Here is a 16,969-nt window from a genome sequence, read left to right on the forward strand (position 1 = left end):
GGTGATTATGTCACTGGTTCCTTTTTTGTGCTCCAATATTGTCTTCAATAAAAAACATTTGCACAAAGCAAGCCTATCCACTTTTCCATGTTGATAAGAGTATTAAAATGATAATTCAAGGGACATTTAGAATAAATAAAAATGTGCAATTGATTTGCGATAAATGGTGAGTTAACTATGACATTCATGAGATTAATCGGGATTAAATATTTTAATTGATTGACCGCACTAATTTCCATATGACTCAAGAGACATGTATTTGAAAATAAAAAAAGCAAAGACATCTGAACACTTGAAGCCATGATAAATAAGATTTGATTTATTGCATACAAGTAATTTAAGGCCAAATAAAGACACCATCCTTCCTTTCGCAGCTGTCTGACATATTCAAGATACAGGTTCCCATTGCACACAATAAAGAAAAGTAAAGCTGTTTGTGCGTATAAGCGACAGTAAAATATAAAACTGTAACATAATGTAATGTAACGTCAAGCACAGTGACTAGGATATATATGAGGTTACAACAAAGCCAGAAAACAAAACATTTGTTTTAGTTTCTTGAGTAAAATATGACCGCCGTGACACTGTAAACACTGACTGGCTGTCAGATGAACAACTTGGTGTTGAGAACAAGAAAATAAAATAAAAGCTGTCTTTGTGTCTTTTCTGCTGTAGTGATCCAAACAAATGTAAACCACCACAAGTAATGTAACAGGAATTGGTTGTGAAAAATGTGCAAAGCATGATATAAAATGATGTATTATACAGCATACACTCACACACATACACATGCATTCACTCACTCACACACTCACTATCTTAGACCTTATTGGTCAGACGCTGGAGGGCTTTAATGGGACGTAGATTTGATCAGTCAGTTCTCCACGGTTTGGTTAAAATGTCTCTTTCCATCCAGGTACAACATGGACTCTGTTAGACAAACACAAAAACATCAGCATCACATGTTTCAGGTGGTAAAGCAACAACATTTGTTTAGTTTTGTTGGATTTTTATTTTAAAAGGATAGTTCAACATTTTGGCAAATTGGCCCACTGCCATAATCCCTATAGTTTTAGGAGTGGGTTTGTTACATTTAATTGTCGGTGCAAGCTATATTTAGAATGGTAGAGCAGAGCCGTGACCTCCTCAGAGCTACGCTACGGAGGCTAATGGGATATTTTGGTTTCCCTCATCAAACTCATCAAATACACAATCCAACAACTCCAAAACGCTCTGGTGTTGTTGTCAAGTTGTGACCTGCACATTCACCACGCTATGAGATAATAACACAACGTTATGAGACAGAGTAACTTGATGCAAAACCGCTGATGCACGTTCCCGTCGGAGGCAGTTTTTCGGTAAGCAGTCTCTACATTTACCTCGAAAACAACTTTGTCTCTTAACGTTCTGTTATTTTCTCATAGCGTGGTGAATGTGCAGGTCACAACTTGTCCACCAGAGCATTTTGGAGTTGTTGGATTGTGTATTTGATGAGTTTGATGAGGGAAACCAAGAAATCCCATTAGCCTCCGTAGTGTAGCTCTGAGCAGCTTGCGGCTCGGCTCCACCATTGTAAAAATAGCTTACACCGACATTTAAAGGTAACAAACCTACTCCTAAAACTAAAACTATAGGGATTATGGCAATGGGCCAATTTGCCAAAATGTTGAACTATCATTTTAATCTTAAAACACACATAAATATTGTGTTTTACATCGGTGCAAGCTATTTTTAGAACGGCGGAGCAAAGCTGTGAGCTGCTCAGAGCTACGCTACAGAGGCTAATGGGATTTCTTGGTTTCCCTCATCAAACTCATCAAATACACAATCCAACAACTCCATAACAGAGTTTGGAGTTGTTCTTGTTAAAATGGTGGGTGAATATATGGGCCAGTGTATGCGCATGTGTGTGGCCTACCTCCATATGTCTGTGGGATGATGTTGGGGACTTCCCGGTCTGAAGCGAAGGTGAAGTGGAAGACGTTGGTGGTGTTGTGCTGGCGGGTCAGCGGGTCAAACACCTCACTGTGAACTCTGACCTGGATGTACTTCCCCTGTGTGTAACACACCTGAAACACACACACATTACTCAGAAACTCTCCGCTCTGCACTCTCTCTCCCTTCAGTAAAAACACATTGATGCACACTCTCTCTGACCTGTGACGAGAGCAGCAGCAAGGAGCCGATCTCCACCGGCTTCTGGAACAGGATGTCATCAACAGCCACCAGACTTGGTCGACAGCCTCTGCAGCACAGCAGGAAAGGGACGGTTCTCAGTTTGTAACGTCACACCAAACAAATAAATATCCTGCTATGAACCAATGGTCTGTCAGAGTGTCTCACCCGAAGGAGCAGGCGTTGGCCCAGCCCAGCTCGTAGGCCTTCCTCATCAGGAAACCTCCAAATATCCTGTTGAAGATGTTCCTCTCCTGGTCCAATCACACACACACACACACAATGGATTAAACCTCCACAAACAGTTTATACTGTAAATCACCAGCATGAATTAAGGAATTATAATCAATAAAATTGATTGAACCCCCTGAATACTCCCTGAAGCTCCAACATACTCAACCCAGAATTGAGATTGAGTGTGTTGCTTTTATTTTGTACTTGCAGCCGTCCCTTCCTCTCACCTGTGGGTGGCAGATCTCCAGTCCTTTCAGTTTGGCGTCTTCCATCCACACCGAGTTTGGAGGCAGAATTCTGCTGCGGAAACTCACTGTCCTGGGGGAGAGGAGACATACGTCGTATATTACCACCTATAAGAACCTATTTTTAAGCCATGACAAGTTTATACATAGAGTTTGAGATGTTTAAATATTTTTGATGACATTTATTTGATCTTGTTTTGGATTTTGTTCCAACAGTTTGATTAAAATTTCAACTTAGAAAAGAAGTAAAGTTGGAGACCCCAAACTGGGGTGATGGGGTGAGAGTTTTTGACTAAATTTTACTTGTGAGGTATCTCAGCCATACTTTGAATCCAGGGTGTTGAGGAACAGACTGTGGACGATCTTCCTCTCCTCATCTGTGGGAGCAACCTTCAGCAGCGACGCGGTGCTCAGCTCCACGCGGCGGGATTTATTTGCTGGAAGGAGCAAAGAAACGAGGTCAGAATCAAAAAGTGAATATTTTAGCATCTTAACCAAGGCAATGAAGTCCAACCATACCTTCTCCTTCCTGGAAAATCTTTTCCTCCTCTGGTCCGCTGGGCTTCAGAGGATTTACAAATGCTGCCCTGAAATTAAGTGGGACAGAAACAAACAGGATGAGAGTGTGTAAACACACTCAACACACTGAGTCCCTACCACACGTGACAGCATCTGTCCATTTCAGTTCTATCATGAAGGAATTCATGTGTCCACAGGCTGAGCTGAGGTCCTCACCTCTTGTTCTCTGGGTCCCGAGACACCATGACAAACGTAGCATCCAGAACTGGGGCGTAGGCTCCATCACGGTACTGGAGGAGGAGGAGGAGGAGGAGGAGGAGGAGGAGGAGGAGGAGGAGGAGGAGGAGGAGGAGGAGGAGAGGGTTGTGGGTGTTTTAATTCAGGAGGAGATGTAGCTGATCTGCAACATTTTTGTTCTGATATTTATCTTACGTTTCTTCACTCTATGAACCAGTCATCTGTCAATCAAACAGTCTGAGTGGGACCACGACAATTTTACTTTTACATCCATACTTGTTAAATCTAGCTGCTTCCTTCTGTAAGACTGTGTGTAAAGGGATAGTTCAACATTTTGGCAAATTGACCCATTGCCATAATCCCTATAGTTTTAGCAGTAGGTTTGTTACCTTTATTTGTCGGTGCAAGCTATTTTTAGAACGGCGGAGCAGAGCCGTGAGCTGCTCAGAGCTACGCTACGGAGGCTAACGGGATTTCTTGGTTTCCCTCATCAAACTCATCAAATACACAATCCAACAACTCCAAAACGCTCTGGTGGACAAGTTGTGACCTGCACATTCACCACACTATGAGATAATAACGGAACGTTACAAGATGGAGTAAATTCATGCAAAACCGCTGATGCACGTTCCCGTCAGGGGCAGTTTTTCGGCAAGCAGTCTCTGCATTTGCCTCGAAAACAATTCTGCCTTGTAACGTTCCGTTATTATCTCATAGCGTGGTGAATGTGCAGGTCACAATTTGTCCACCAGAGCGTTGTGGAGTTGTTGGATTGTGTATTTGATGAGTTTGATGAGGGAAACCAAGAAATCCCATCAGCCTCCGTAGCGTAGCTCTGAGCAGCTTGCGGCTCTGCTCCGCCGTTCTAAAAATAGCTTGCACCGACAACCTGCTCCTAAAACTATAGGGATTATGGCAATGGGCCAATTTGCCAAAATGTTGAACTATCCCTTTAAGGTTCACTTGATTTTTTTCATTTATGTTTTTTGGTGTTTTTGTATGTCGAATGCACAATGTTGCAAAATGTGTATGTTGCCTTTTTAATGGCTACAACATGGATGTAGAGCCCACAACAAATTTCCCACCTGGTGAGACAATAAAGTTTATCTTTCTTACTTATTGTTACATTAAATCTATCAATGAACACAAATGGAATAAATGCATAATATAAACACAGCTTTACATCTAAGTGTGTGTCAAGAGGCAGGTCAGTGTGTTTACCTGGGACATGTGCATCTTGGCTTCAATTGACGTCTTTCCCACCCACGTCACATGACCAGTGAACTTGATGTCACAGTCAGGATAGATGACGTGCTGCCTCATATCTGACCAACAAAAAGACATCAACATTAATGTGGAACTCCTCTACACAGAGCGGCGTTGTTTAAACAACTCAGGCTGCCCCAGATTATCACTTTCATTGTTAAAACTGTTTTTATTTTCAATTGTCAAATTAACAGAAACCTGTTGAAAAGTCCTTCACAGTTTCCTGTTATATTTTCTGGCGGAAACATATGAAACATTCCATTGAAATCAGAACCAAATTGCACAAATTATTCACTTTACAAATATTTAAGAGACAATAGAATAGAGGAATTTCCTGGAGGCTGGAGTGACGTCAAATGTCTCGTTCCAACCCGCCAAGCCATAAAACGAATAAAGAAAATCAGCTCTTTAATCTAGACAAGTCAAAACAGTTGATACTGTTTTAATTGACTGATTCAGGAATAAAAAAAACAAACCAATTATACCAAAGGGACATACCCACAGCACAGAAGGTTGTCAGAAATGAAAACAATCAGTGTGCTTGAAGCAAAATGCCATAAACGCACTGGTTCGTTTAATTTAATTATTTTTTTCTGGTTTTCATTGTCCTTCATTAAAGTAAACTGAATGTCTGTGGTTCGAACAAATAGAAAATATCAGAGACTCTTACCAATTTTGTCCACCAGCGCAGTAACAATGGACAGAGGAGACCTCTTCAGTGTCGAGTTGTAGGTGTGAGAGTAAGATATGAGAACTGTGGATGGAAATGAGAAGAAAATGTATCAGTGTTTGATGACTGACTGAGAATAATGACAGCTTGTTTTTAGTGTAATGTGATACCTGCTAAACTGTCCAAGTCCTCCAGGATTCTACCAAACCTGCAGAGACAAGAGAGAAGAGGCAGACGTCAAGTTTCTGTTGTGGTTGTTTATCTGTTCCCCTATCCCACATGCTGGTACTGGTGTGTGTGTGTGTGTGTGTGTGTGTGTGTGTGTGTGTGTGTGTGTGTGTGTGTGTGTGTGTGTGTGTGTGTGTGTGTGTGTGTGTGTGTACCTGACAGTGTTGTGGAAGGTGAGGTATTTCTCTCGGAGCTGCGGCTCGGAGCCCAGCGGCAGGTGAACCTCCAGGTAACTGTCCTTCATCGTCTTCGCTGGAAGGTCCTGTTGAGAATTCGCCAACATGGACGACAGCGACACTCGCTCTGCCATGGCCTGCCGGTGGTCGCTGTGGAGACCATTAGGAGATACATTACAGATTTATTACATATATTACTACATATACAACCTCTCTGAATACGTTACTGGTAAATACTGGAAAAGAAACAAGGATTCAGAATAACACTGAGTTAGATATCTAAGATTAACAACTACAGATATGAACAAAAGTTTAATGTACACATCACAAGTGCAAATGCTAAATGTTCAAGCAGGGCAAAGATCCTTCTGTGTGAAAAGTTTGCCTATTTATTGATTTGACATCTGAAGTTAGAGAGGAACTGTGCACGCTGTGTTGCTAACCCTCCACCTGGCCATGTGCATTTGTTTTCAACAAAGTTGGCGAAAAAGCAATCCTCGAAGCGGTGGATAACATAGATAGATAGATAGATAGATAGATAGATAGATAGATAGATAGATAGATAGATAGATAGATAGATAGATAGATAGATAGATAGATAGATAGATAGATAGATAGATAGATAGATAGATAGATAGATAGATAGATAGATAGATAGATAGATAGATAGATAGATAGTCTGCCCCAAAGGGTAGCAGAAATTTGTCTTTGACAGGGCTCATCACATTACATACACTCAATAAAATATCTGTGTAGTCTTGACTGTCATAAACAAAAGATTGTGGGTTATGGAGCGCGTTTGTGTCGCAGGATGGGTGGCAGCCAGGTACTACACTGATGTTGCCAGGTTGGTTTTCAGCCATGAGACACCAGGTGAAGACAGAGAGCCTCCGTTCTCATTGTAACAAGTTACAAGTCATGTAGTTAACTATCACAATTACTCTGGAGCTTTTTAATTAAGGTTTTTACCTTAATTAAAATGTAATGTAGCATAGCTTAGCCACAGGAGAAATCCTGCTTAGTTCCTCTTTAAATTGATGAAATATAATTTTTGAGTCAGCGAAGGAATACCCACAGACTCTAACAAATGCAGGGGGTTAGTAGAGCTCCAATAATACAACTAATTATTGTGGATACTACATATAAAAAGAGATGACTACAAAAAAATAATGATGAAAAAGAAATGAAACAGATACAATCATAGGAAAAGGAATAAACAGGAGACTGGCTGGCTGTGGCACTGTGGCTGACTGTGTACTTAAAAAAACAAATACATATTGTAATATATTATATTTTATATTGTATAATATAAAACGTTTCATTAATTTAATGAGACACAAAAAATCCAACTAAACCAAATGAAACAAACACTCAAACACTGTCATGTCGGCCTGGTTCAGTACCTCCAGTTAGTGGAAGCTCCCACGATCTCTCTCAGCCTGTTCCGCACTGAAAAACACAGAGGAATCCGTCAGATCTGGTGTGTATGTACGTGTTTCCTCAGTCTACAGTCAGGCAGTGAATGCACCACAACTTACAGGAGTCAGAAGTTGCATGACGAACACTGAGACTGTTTACAGCTGCAGCCTTCAGACACAAACTGTTTGGCTTTTGCAGCACGATCAGGAAATATAGTTGTGGGCTGTGATTATGTGCTGCAGTGCCACCCAAAAGTGTACGTGCACACAGTAACAACACCAATCCAAACACAACTTCAAGATCAAAATCTTCTAGTTTTTAGTCTGGAGGCTGCAGCACGTCGAGGCCAAAACAGTGCGACGGCATAAAACAACAGAGAGAGAAGCAGCAGTCAGGTGGAGACAGGCATCATGTAGGAACCAGCTGCACTACAACACTGAAGCTCAGTGGCACAGAGGGAGGAAGAGAAGAGGTTAACAAACACCACCTCTGAACGCTGCAGGGAGGGATTAGCTCTACTGTGGAGCAGGAAGAGAAATCCAGACGGCCTGAGACCTACCAAGAAGCACAACGGGTGCACTGCACAGTAAAAGATGCTATACGTGAAAAAACGACGTCGGTGCCAAACATGCAAAGGAGAATTAATAAAGAATTAGAGCAGACGAGAAAAGAATTCGGCAGTAGTTTAGGAATTGTCTGATTTTTACCAACACACACCATTTGAGACGTGTAAGAGTGGATCTCCTGTGGACAAACACACATGATTTAATAATCTGTGGGATCAAAGTTAAAGGGATAGTTCAACATTTTGGCAAATTGGCCCATTGCCATAATCCCTATAGTCATAGCAGTAAATTTGTTATCTTTTATTTGTCTGTGCAAGCTATTTTTAGAACAGTGGAGCAGAGCCACAAGCTGCTCATGCTACTCTACCAGACAGAGTTGTTTTCAAGGTAAATTCATGCAAAACCGCTGATGCATGTTCCTGTCGAGGGCAGTTTTTCGGCAAGCAGCCTACCTCAAAAACAACTCTGTCTCATAAGGTTCTGTTATTATCTCATAGTGTGGTGAATGTGCAGGTCACAACTTGTCCACCAGAGCATTTTGGAGTTGTTGGATTGTGTATTTGATGTGTTTGATGAGGGAAACCAAGAAATCCCATTAGCCTCCTTAGCTCAGCTCTCTGCTCCGCTGTTCTAAAACCGACAATTAAAGGTAACCAACCTACTTAGCCAAAATGTTGAACTATCCCTTTAAGTTAGAATGTGCACTCGATTTATTTAGGATTAAACAGTTTTTTCCTCTTTATTTTACTCAGTTTTCAGATCTGAAATCACAGAACAAATGTGCATTAGTCATGGAGTGTTCAGACAAACATACCGTCTCATTTATACTTATTATATTCTATATTAGTTAAGTTACTCATTTGGTCTCAAAATATTTTTCTGTACATTATCAAGTCATTTGTGTGAATGATCTGTTACACACATGTTGTAGCTTTTACACTGGTGACAAGCAAAGACTTTAATTATGTTCAGGTCGTTTCAGATGAAAGTAGACACCGTACCATCAGCCATGTCCGGGGCCCGGCCCTTCTTCGACGCCCCACCTGTGCAGAGCGACCTGGTCGTCAGGGACGCAGCTGACCGGAGAAGCAGCAACCTGTGGTCCATGTGAGGACATAACAAAAAAACAAAAACAAATCCTAAAATAACCTTCAGATCAAGAGGTCCAGACATCTACCGTAAATGCATCCTCCACTTCTAATTATAGCCGTCCACAGCATCTGTTCTGTGATCCACAGAGAATGAACAGCTGAGCAGACACACTGACGTGGTGTGGTCACTGTGTTTGTAAATGCATCTGCTTCGACATTTTCCATCGTTAACACAAGAGCAAAGTGACAAACCAAAGATTTACCTAATATAGTGAGATTAGCTCATCAATAATCTATTTTGAGCAACTAATAGCCATTTCTACAACTTTTGATTTCACTTGTCTTTTTAAATCTGATCTTGCACAATTGCAAAATAATTCATTATGCTGAAATAATGATTTTAGTATAGTGATTATGGATTGTATTTTTAGATATGGACTGTTAATGCTGTAAGTGCTTTTAACAGTGAAGACTAGTAACATATTCTTACATATTTTACACACCCCTTATTCTGTGGAGGAGATGAAGTATTAGTAGTAGAGGTAGTAGAGGCATTACTTGAAAATACTCCAGTTTATACTGTAAATCTGTACCCATGGCTGAAATTACCCAGAAGTCATTTGTGCATGGTGAAGTACTTGTGTTACTGGTTCTCCTCTGTAGCAGTGGTATGAACATGGCACCACCCTCTGTGTATACAGTGACCCACCCTCTTTGGGCCTGACTCACTATTTCCAGGTGAAGCACGTTTCTTCATTCATGCAGCACAGGAGTCATTCAACTCCACTGAAACTAACAAATCACGATACGTTCACCTTAAAAGGCTGTTTACTGTTTCTAGTGTGAATTAGCTGCACTGGAAATAAGCTAATAGTTTAGCACTGATTTGACCGAGGTTTTGAAGAGCACTGACCTCGGGGAGAGCATGGTTCAGTCCGGGTGACAGAGTTCAAGCTTCAGGCCTCCAAATAAACCAGGTGAGCGGGTTAAAGGGAGAATAACTGCGGGGTTTCTCTCCTCAGAGCCGAGCCGTGCCAGGCGGTCAACAAAAAAAAAACCTGCTCAGGATGTTTCCGTGTTGCATTTCAGGCCCCGCCCACTTCGCGATGACGTCAGATGCAGCGTTTAATAAAATTGGAAATTTAAACTCTGTACACATTGTCACACCTTTCATCAACCAAGCACTAAAACGTTATTTATGGAGACCGTTTTATACAAAGCAGCCCTAAGTACTATGTTAAAATAATAAATAACAACCCCCCACCCCCTATTCCACATTCACATCACACACACAAATGTACTTAAATAGAACAAAAAAACATGAAGCAATTAAGAATTCTAACTTACACTAAACAATTTGCAATTGAGAATGGATAAAGTAAAAGGCATAGGTAAAAGGCAAGAAATGGAATAAAAAATAAAAGAATAAATAAATAATACAAAAGAATGAAATGGTAATACTGCATAAATGTAAAAAATCTGTGAAGATCTATTAAAACAAAAAAGGAAACTAAAGAGCAAGAAAAGCAAATAAAAACAATAAACAGTGCTAATGATCTAAAAAATAATAAAACTTATAAAAGTCAGTTACTTGCACTGTTCCCTCTAAGGTGTCACACTGCTCCCCACCTCTTTGCCCAGAAGACAAAAAAAGTTGCACACTCAAATATCCCCGACTAGTTTACTGTTTATTTCTCCCTAATTGTGCGCTTTGAATCGTGAAATTTATGACCTAAACCGTGGTCGCTCAAGCAGGTCATCAGGGGAGTTGAATTTCTGCTCAGGAGTTTTGAAATTTAGAGGGAACATTGGTTACTTGTACAATTTGAATGTGCAATGACCGTAAAGATATTCAGTTCTATTCCACTCTAATGCCCTTCTTTAGTTGTTTTTATTGCAGTGACTCCTGCACAGATTCAGGGTCAACCCCAGACCCCCAACCCCCACCCCTTCCCACTGACATGTCTTAACACATTTTCATGTAAACATGCATCTGTGGAGGTTCAGATTCTATGAGTTCATAGTCACAGACTACAAACTGAATGTTTAGAGTGGTGTGAGCGCTCTCCAGGCAGAGAGGGGGCAAACAAAAGACACTATTGTTTGCATTAGGCTGAAATGCACGATCCGGTGTCTCTGGACCTGGTCCCACACTGGCATCAATTTCTACTTTTTTTTTTCTAAATCTGTCTCACATGAGTTGACTTTACAATTGTGCTTTGATTTTAACACAACGTGTATGAAGTGTTTGTAGTCCTTCCAGACAATTCCAGCTTTTCAAATGTGCAGACTTAAAGTTTTTCTTCGCATTTATGTAAACTTTTACGTCGGTTTGGACTTTTGGAGTAGTTTTGGAGTATTTGAATCGACGACGATTTTTAAAAATTTCAGCCAAGTCAGGAAAGAAAATGAGTCTTAGATGCAGTCGACCACAAAAAGCTCAGGAGTATCTTCACCTCATCCTGCTTCAAAAACTTCCACACTTTTCCTCCACCGCTGTCTCTGCACTACCTTACGAGACACTGGAAAGAGTAATTTTCCATGTACATCTTTGACTCGAGTCTTGTCAAGGTGTAAAATCTTTTTACTCTAAATGAGGTGGTACTAAATGTGAAAGTGCCACTTTTACTAAAAGCAGAAAATACTTTCCGAAACGTTCAGCTTTTCAGCCTTGAAAACAAAGATCTTATGACCTTAACAGGATCAAAACAGACCCTGATCACGTCCACATTCCGATTCTGCTGTCCATGATTGGTTGAAACCCCCACCAGAGGGTGTCGCTGATTCGTCAGAAACCTAAGAACCTCGCCGGACTGACCAATCGCGTTGCAGCCAGAGCCGGGTATAAAAGCCGCGAGGTAAACAAAGGCAGGAGTTGTTTAACGGCAGCGACCCGGCCGAGGGGAAGTCTTACTGGATGTTCTTGTGTCGACGAACGCGTCCTGACCAGAGGCAGACCGTGGGGGAAAAGCCACTCTGAAGCGAATGAAGAAACATCTTATCTTTCACTTCACATACCGAGGACTTCTAACGAAAGGAAAAAAGAGTAAAAGAAGAAAATGGAGTATAAATTACGAAAAGCTGAACCAAAGGACGTGTCTGATATATTACGACTGGTGAAGGTAGGCCTGTTGTCAAAATGAGACGTTATTGAACTTGAATTCGAACATAACGGTCAGCTCACGCGCTCGGCTCGGTGAGCCGTTAGCTATCTGTGACGGGCGCAGACGGTGACAGGTAAAGGTCAGCCAAGGCCCAGGCCTAAAACCACGGATTATATCAGATCATAGTGACGAGGCGGCAGGTGGAAAATGTCCGGAGGATGTCCGAGTGTGAGCTCAGTGTCAGGGGCCTTTGTTTACACCCAGCCGAGTCACATCCGCTCAGTCTGCCTCTATTCCTAATATGGTCAGTCTGTTTTGGAGACCCCGCTCATCTGACTGCTTCACCCCGACCTGGTTATTATCAAGCTGTGAAACCCCTGACCTACATTTACAACGCTGCTGCGACGAGCGTTTTCATACCTGCTGTGGCTAGTTGACAAGTTATTTAAGAGGAGAAACGGTTTCCTCATCTAACAACACAACTCAGGCTGTCAGTCCTGAATAAACTTGAGCTCAGGTCCCTCACATAACGTTAACGTTACAACTTTAAAAGGCATTAAATGACAATCTACAAAGTGTTGAATCATTTCCAACAAGGAAAATCTGATATTTTACATAATAACCCGAGGGATGAGTATTCAAATAATGTAACACAACCGTTTTCCTACATGATGATTTTGTGCACCCCTTAGATTTGATTTGTGAGCTTTTTGATCACGTAATGACTGGGGTTGAGGAAACACACTAGACAGGAAAGCAGCCAATCCTCACCAAAGAGGATGATACTATTTAAATTATTTGGTGTAAAATTACCTCAAAGATTGATCTGCTGTCAAAGTAAATGTCTTACACGGTGCAGTCACCATTTGAAGTATCTTTATCCTTTCATAAGTGTGAATTTGAGCAGTGTTGTGACTTCTGCCTGTTAGATTACAGTCTTAATGTTTTGTTTTGTTGTTGCAGGAACTTGCAAAATATGAAGAGATGGAGCACCAGGTGACACTGACGGAAAAGGGTGAGCTTTAAGTCACATGATACAGTTAAATGATCAATGCCCCTCCTCTTCTTCCTCTCCTTGTGCTTAAAGTTTTTGTTTCCTGGCAGAACTCCTTGAGGATGGATTCGGTGACACCCCGTTCTACCATTGCATCATCGCTGAAATCCAAGGAGAGAGCAGCAGTGACGGTATGAAAGACTCCACTTCCCCTAAGAGAGGGGGGAAAAAAACCACAAAAAGGACAATCTGCTCCTTTGTTTGAGCCCAGCTCTCCGTCTCGGTGTCCTCTCCCTCCACCTGGAGCCACCAACACACCCAGCTTATTGATCTGTTTGGTTACCCGGCAGTTTCTGATCTAAATTTGACCTCACAATGCTGCTCCCTCCACCATCTGCTCCGACCAGCAGTGTTTACCTAACAGACATACAGTACAGCCTGCACTTCCTGTTTTTGTGAAGTAACTATAGATCTCATCAGAACTGAATCTGTAGCCTGTTTGAGGCAGACGCCGCTCTGCCGCAGGTGTTCCCTTTCTGGTAACAAACTCTCACACACTTGTATCGCACTTCTCTGAGTGCTTTAAAATCTGCACAGTTTCTGACTTGTTGCAAAAACTTTGATCACAGGCGCCTGCTGAAAAATAGATTATGTAATTACGGCTTTGCCTTTTTTGAAGTTAAAATCTTCTTAACAAAGCATAGAACAAAGGTTCAGTTTGGACCAGACATGTGGTCCTCTACTATTTAGTTTTTGTGTAGCTTAAACAAACAATTGAACAATTCAGAGCATGTGCCCTGTAGTCACAGAACACATTAATGTACAATCTGACCCAGAAACTGCTTAATGTGTCACAGCAGGACACAAACAGTCTAAAGAAGACGGATAAAGAACTTTTTAAAAGGAAATGTATGAAATAACAGATTCAATATATATGCTGACATTTCTGTGTAGAAACACTGTGTATATGCAGAAGTCAGGTGTGTATGCACGATACCGCACATAACCAATGAGATAAGACCGGCTGAAGTGAGTGACTCTGTCTCATAGCAACGGCACATGTAAATGTCTGGCGTTTGTTACCAGGTGGAGTTTACGGTCAGATGATCAAAGTGTGACAGATGTGCTGCTGTGAAGCACCAGCAGTGTTCAGCAGAGTCAAACTGAACTGAACAAGCTTTTATCTATTTGTTTAAAAGTGATGGCATCTATCTCTTACTGCTGTCTGAACACTGTCAACTGCTTTGGACAAAAAGCATCTGCCACATTGATATAATGATGTATAAAAATGAATAAGTAAGATATTGAACTGTTTCTTCATGTCTCCCTCAGATCCGAAGGTGGTGGGCTTTGCCATGTACTACTTCACTTATGACCCCTGGGTTGGCAAACAGCTCTACCTGGAGGAGTTCTATGTGATGGATGAGTACAGAGGTGAACACAACTCATCTGCTTCACTCTAAGTTTATTTATATCTTAGTAACTTCTTTGTTAAAAAGCCATCTGTTTGTCTGTGGCTTTTTTTTCCAGGGCTGGGCATCGGTTCGGAGATCCTGCGGCACCTCAGTGACGTAAGTTCACCAAGCCGGAGTCTCTCTTTCATACACTGTTCTCATCCAGTCTGCCGACCGTCCCCGTAACCCTGTCCTCCCTCTTCCAGCTGGCGATGAAGACGCGCTGCACCGGCATGATGTTTGTGGTGGCCGAGAACAACGAGCCGTCGGTCCAGTTCTACAAGCGTCGCGGTGCGGAGGACCTCTCTCAGGAGGAGGGCTGGAGGCTGTTCCGCTTCGACAAGGACAGCCTGGTCAAGATGGCCACTCCGGCTGAGGAATGACAGAGGTCCGGCGCGGCACAGGAGGGAGGGGAGGCTGAGCGAGGGTCTGACCTCCGCGTCCGACTCCCCGAGTCAGACGAGAGTCCTAGAAGTTCAGCTTTTTAAAAAGGGGAAAACTATATCACAGTAACATGATTACGTGTGTAGTTCAGTTTGATTAAAAAAACCTCTTGTCTCTTGTTTAATCACATTTTCTAATGTGTTTCTTAGATTCACTTTTTTGATTTCTCTCTTAACCTTTTATCACTTGTTGTCAGTAGTGATGCGTAGATGTTACTATCAATTATGTTTGCAATAAAACAATAAGTGATCACACACCACGGCCTCATGCTTCAGCATAGTGTCTCCAGCTTCTGTTTTGATTGTTTAACACTGAAATCAATCAAGTCTCAAATTCGGATTGATTTGATTGATCCCTGAAAAGCTGACTAGTTTATTTCATTATGGCGCAGTTAGCAGTTATTTAATATGTAAACCTTGTTCCATTACAAAGTCCAAAACGCAGCTCCAGCGTCTGCAGACACAGTTGGTCCACTTCTCATGTTTATGTCTGTTTATCATGTTTTAAAGGTTGCAAAATTGATCATTCTAATATAAATCAAATCAATAAAACTTTCACAGAAGGAAAATTTGTCTTAGCTGCAAGCATAAAATAAAACAAACAAATAGTAAACACAAGGAAAATTATATGTTGTCATACAATCAGTGCAAACGGTTACTCAAAATGTTGAGTCATGATGAACAGCTAAAAATAAAATAAAGGTTTCATAACATTGCACCAGCCCAGAAGGTAAGAACTAAAATGTGACAAATAAAAACTATAGTGCAGATAAAACAGTCTCAAGAATAAATCAGTGGCTGGAGTAATAATAATTTACAACAGTGTTTAACTCCTTATTCCCTCGTTTCAGTCTCTGGATATTCATCTTTGTAATGGTAAATTTGAATCTTTCTATGTTCCAATCACCTGAGATGTTCCTACACCCTGATTTCTCCCCAAGATATCAGATCTCCTTTTGTTTGTTAACCATTTGTGTATTTTAACGTATAGACCTCTTAACACAAAACTGTGCAGGATACCCCAGGTGTGAAACACGCCCTCGGGGGTCGGTGCCGATACCTGCAGCAGACAATAGGGTGTGAAAACACTCTGGGTATGGGGACGACCCCTGAAGCAGACAAAGGGGAGACCTTTGAGGCGTTCCTCAGGTATATACTGTATGTTTAGGTTTCCCCTTTCTTTGGGTCTTTCCTTTACCTGACTGACCTTTCCTTGCAAGGAAATAAAAACTTGTCGGCCGGCAGAAGTCTCTGTTTCATCATTCACCAACAGCAAACAGCTAAAAACTTCCACGACATCTTCTTTTCATACACTGTAATCTGCTTGAATCATTTCCTGTGTAGATGATGTAAATATAAAGTATATCCACAGCTACCGTCACACAATCCTGTTCTAACCAAAACATGACTGATGCTATGTGGGTATGTTATTACTCCTTTCAAACCAAACAAACCATAATTGACATATACTGTATATAATATAACCATAATAATCAGATGGACCCATTGTGAAAATAATCCTCAGCTACAGCCTGGGATGATTCAGCATCCTGTCTGTCAGTAAAGACTGCAGCAGCTGAGAAAACCTGACTGACCGTTAGTGATGGAGTCACCGGTCTAAACTGGAACTGATTCACTGTAGCTCATCAGATATGTAGCCTATCACAGCCTCTTATGGTTCTTCTATATCTGAGAATAACTTTTATTGTTTTGCCTCCTATGTTTTCTGCTTTTTGCTGCTGTGTGAAGCACTCTGAAAGCCCTTGCTCCTGAATGGTGTTTTATAAATAAAGTTCTCTCCTTATTTAATACCTGGAGAAGTTTCTGCTTCAAACTAATGACATACTGACAGAAGTCTGGCACACAACTGGCCTGCTGGAGAGAATGTGGAGAGGTTTTTGCTGATCAGGCCCATGTTTTTTTGGTCTTGCTCCTCCATCCAGATTTTCTGGAAGTGGCAACAATCATTTCAAAGGTTCTGTGTTTCTGTGTTGTATCAATGTATCATTCACAACTCTCTGTTTTGGAAATATGCTGTGGATTGAGTAAAACTGATGTTTTTCTTCTGAGGGTCTTGCTGGCTGCAAGTAAATAGGCCATCATAAAACACTGGCATCACCACAGATACTTTTGTTAATGTTGTAAAAC

At 41.4% G+C, this 16,969-nt stretch overlaps 2 protein-coding genes across 4 annotated transcripts; one reads left to right on the forward strand and one right to left on the reverse strand.

Moving 5' to 3' along the window:
* Positions 1 to 307: 307 nt before the first annotated feature.
* acot9.1 (acyl-CoA thioesterase 9, tandem duplicate 1) lies at positions 308 to 9,901 on the reverse strand. Of its 3 annotated transcripts, XM_083995932.1 has the most exons (16): positions 9,740 to 9,901; positions 8,737 to 8,831; positions 7,887 to 7,913; positions 7,154 to 7,199; positions 5,730 to 5,900; positions 5,517 to 5,554; positions 5,347 to 5,430; positions 4,632 to 4,735; positions 3,390 to 3,463; positions 3,174 to 3,241; positions 2,980 to 3,091; positions 2,637 to 2,727; positions 2,344 to 2,429; positions 2,158 to 2,245; positions 1,919 to 2,069; positions 308 to 930 (listed from the first exon to the last, which is right to left on the reverse strand). In XM_083995932.1, exons 1-16 carry the CDS (start codon positions 9,751 to 9,753, stop codon positions 875 to 877), a joined length of 1,305 nt encoding a protein of 434 aa, XP_083852058.1. In that variant the 5' UTR covers positions 9,754 to 9,901; the 3' UTR covers positions 308 to 874. The 3 variants fall into 3 exon arrangements, with proteins under 3 accessions (XP_083852058.1, XP_083852059.1, XP_083852060.1); XM_083995933.1 differs by lacking the exon at positions 7,887 to 7,913; XM_083995934.1 differs by lacking the exons at positions 7,887 to 7,913; positions 8,737 to 8,831; positions 9,740 to 9,901 and adding an exon at positions 7,289 to 7,327.
* Positions 9,902 to 11,709: 1,808 nt separating this feature from the next.
* On the forward strand, positions 11,710 to 15,076 carry LOC311003575 (diamine acetyltransferase 1-like). Its single transcript, XM_083995343.1, has 6 exons — positions 11,710 to 11,948; positions 12,894 to 12,945; positions 13,035 to 13,115; positions 14,257 to 14,358; positions 14,455 to 14,495; positions 14,585 to 15,076. Exons 1-6 carry the CDS (start codon positions 11,886 to 11,888, stop codon positions 14,759 to 14,761), a joined length of 516 nt encoding a protein of 171 aa, XP_083851469.1. The 5' UTR covers positions 11,710 to 11,885; the 3' UTR covers positions 14,762 to 15,076.
* The last annotated feature ends 1,893 nt before the right edge of the window (positions 15,077 to 16,969 follow it).

The sequence above is a fragment of the Trachurus trachurus genome, assembly GCF_905171665.1.
Source record: "Trachurus trachurus genome assembly, chromosome: 20".
Classification (NCBI taxonomy): domain Eukaryota; kingdom Metazoa; phylum Chordata; class Actinopteri; order Carangiformes; family Carangidae; genus Trachurus; species Trachurus trachurus.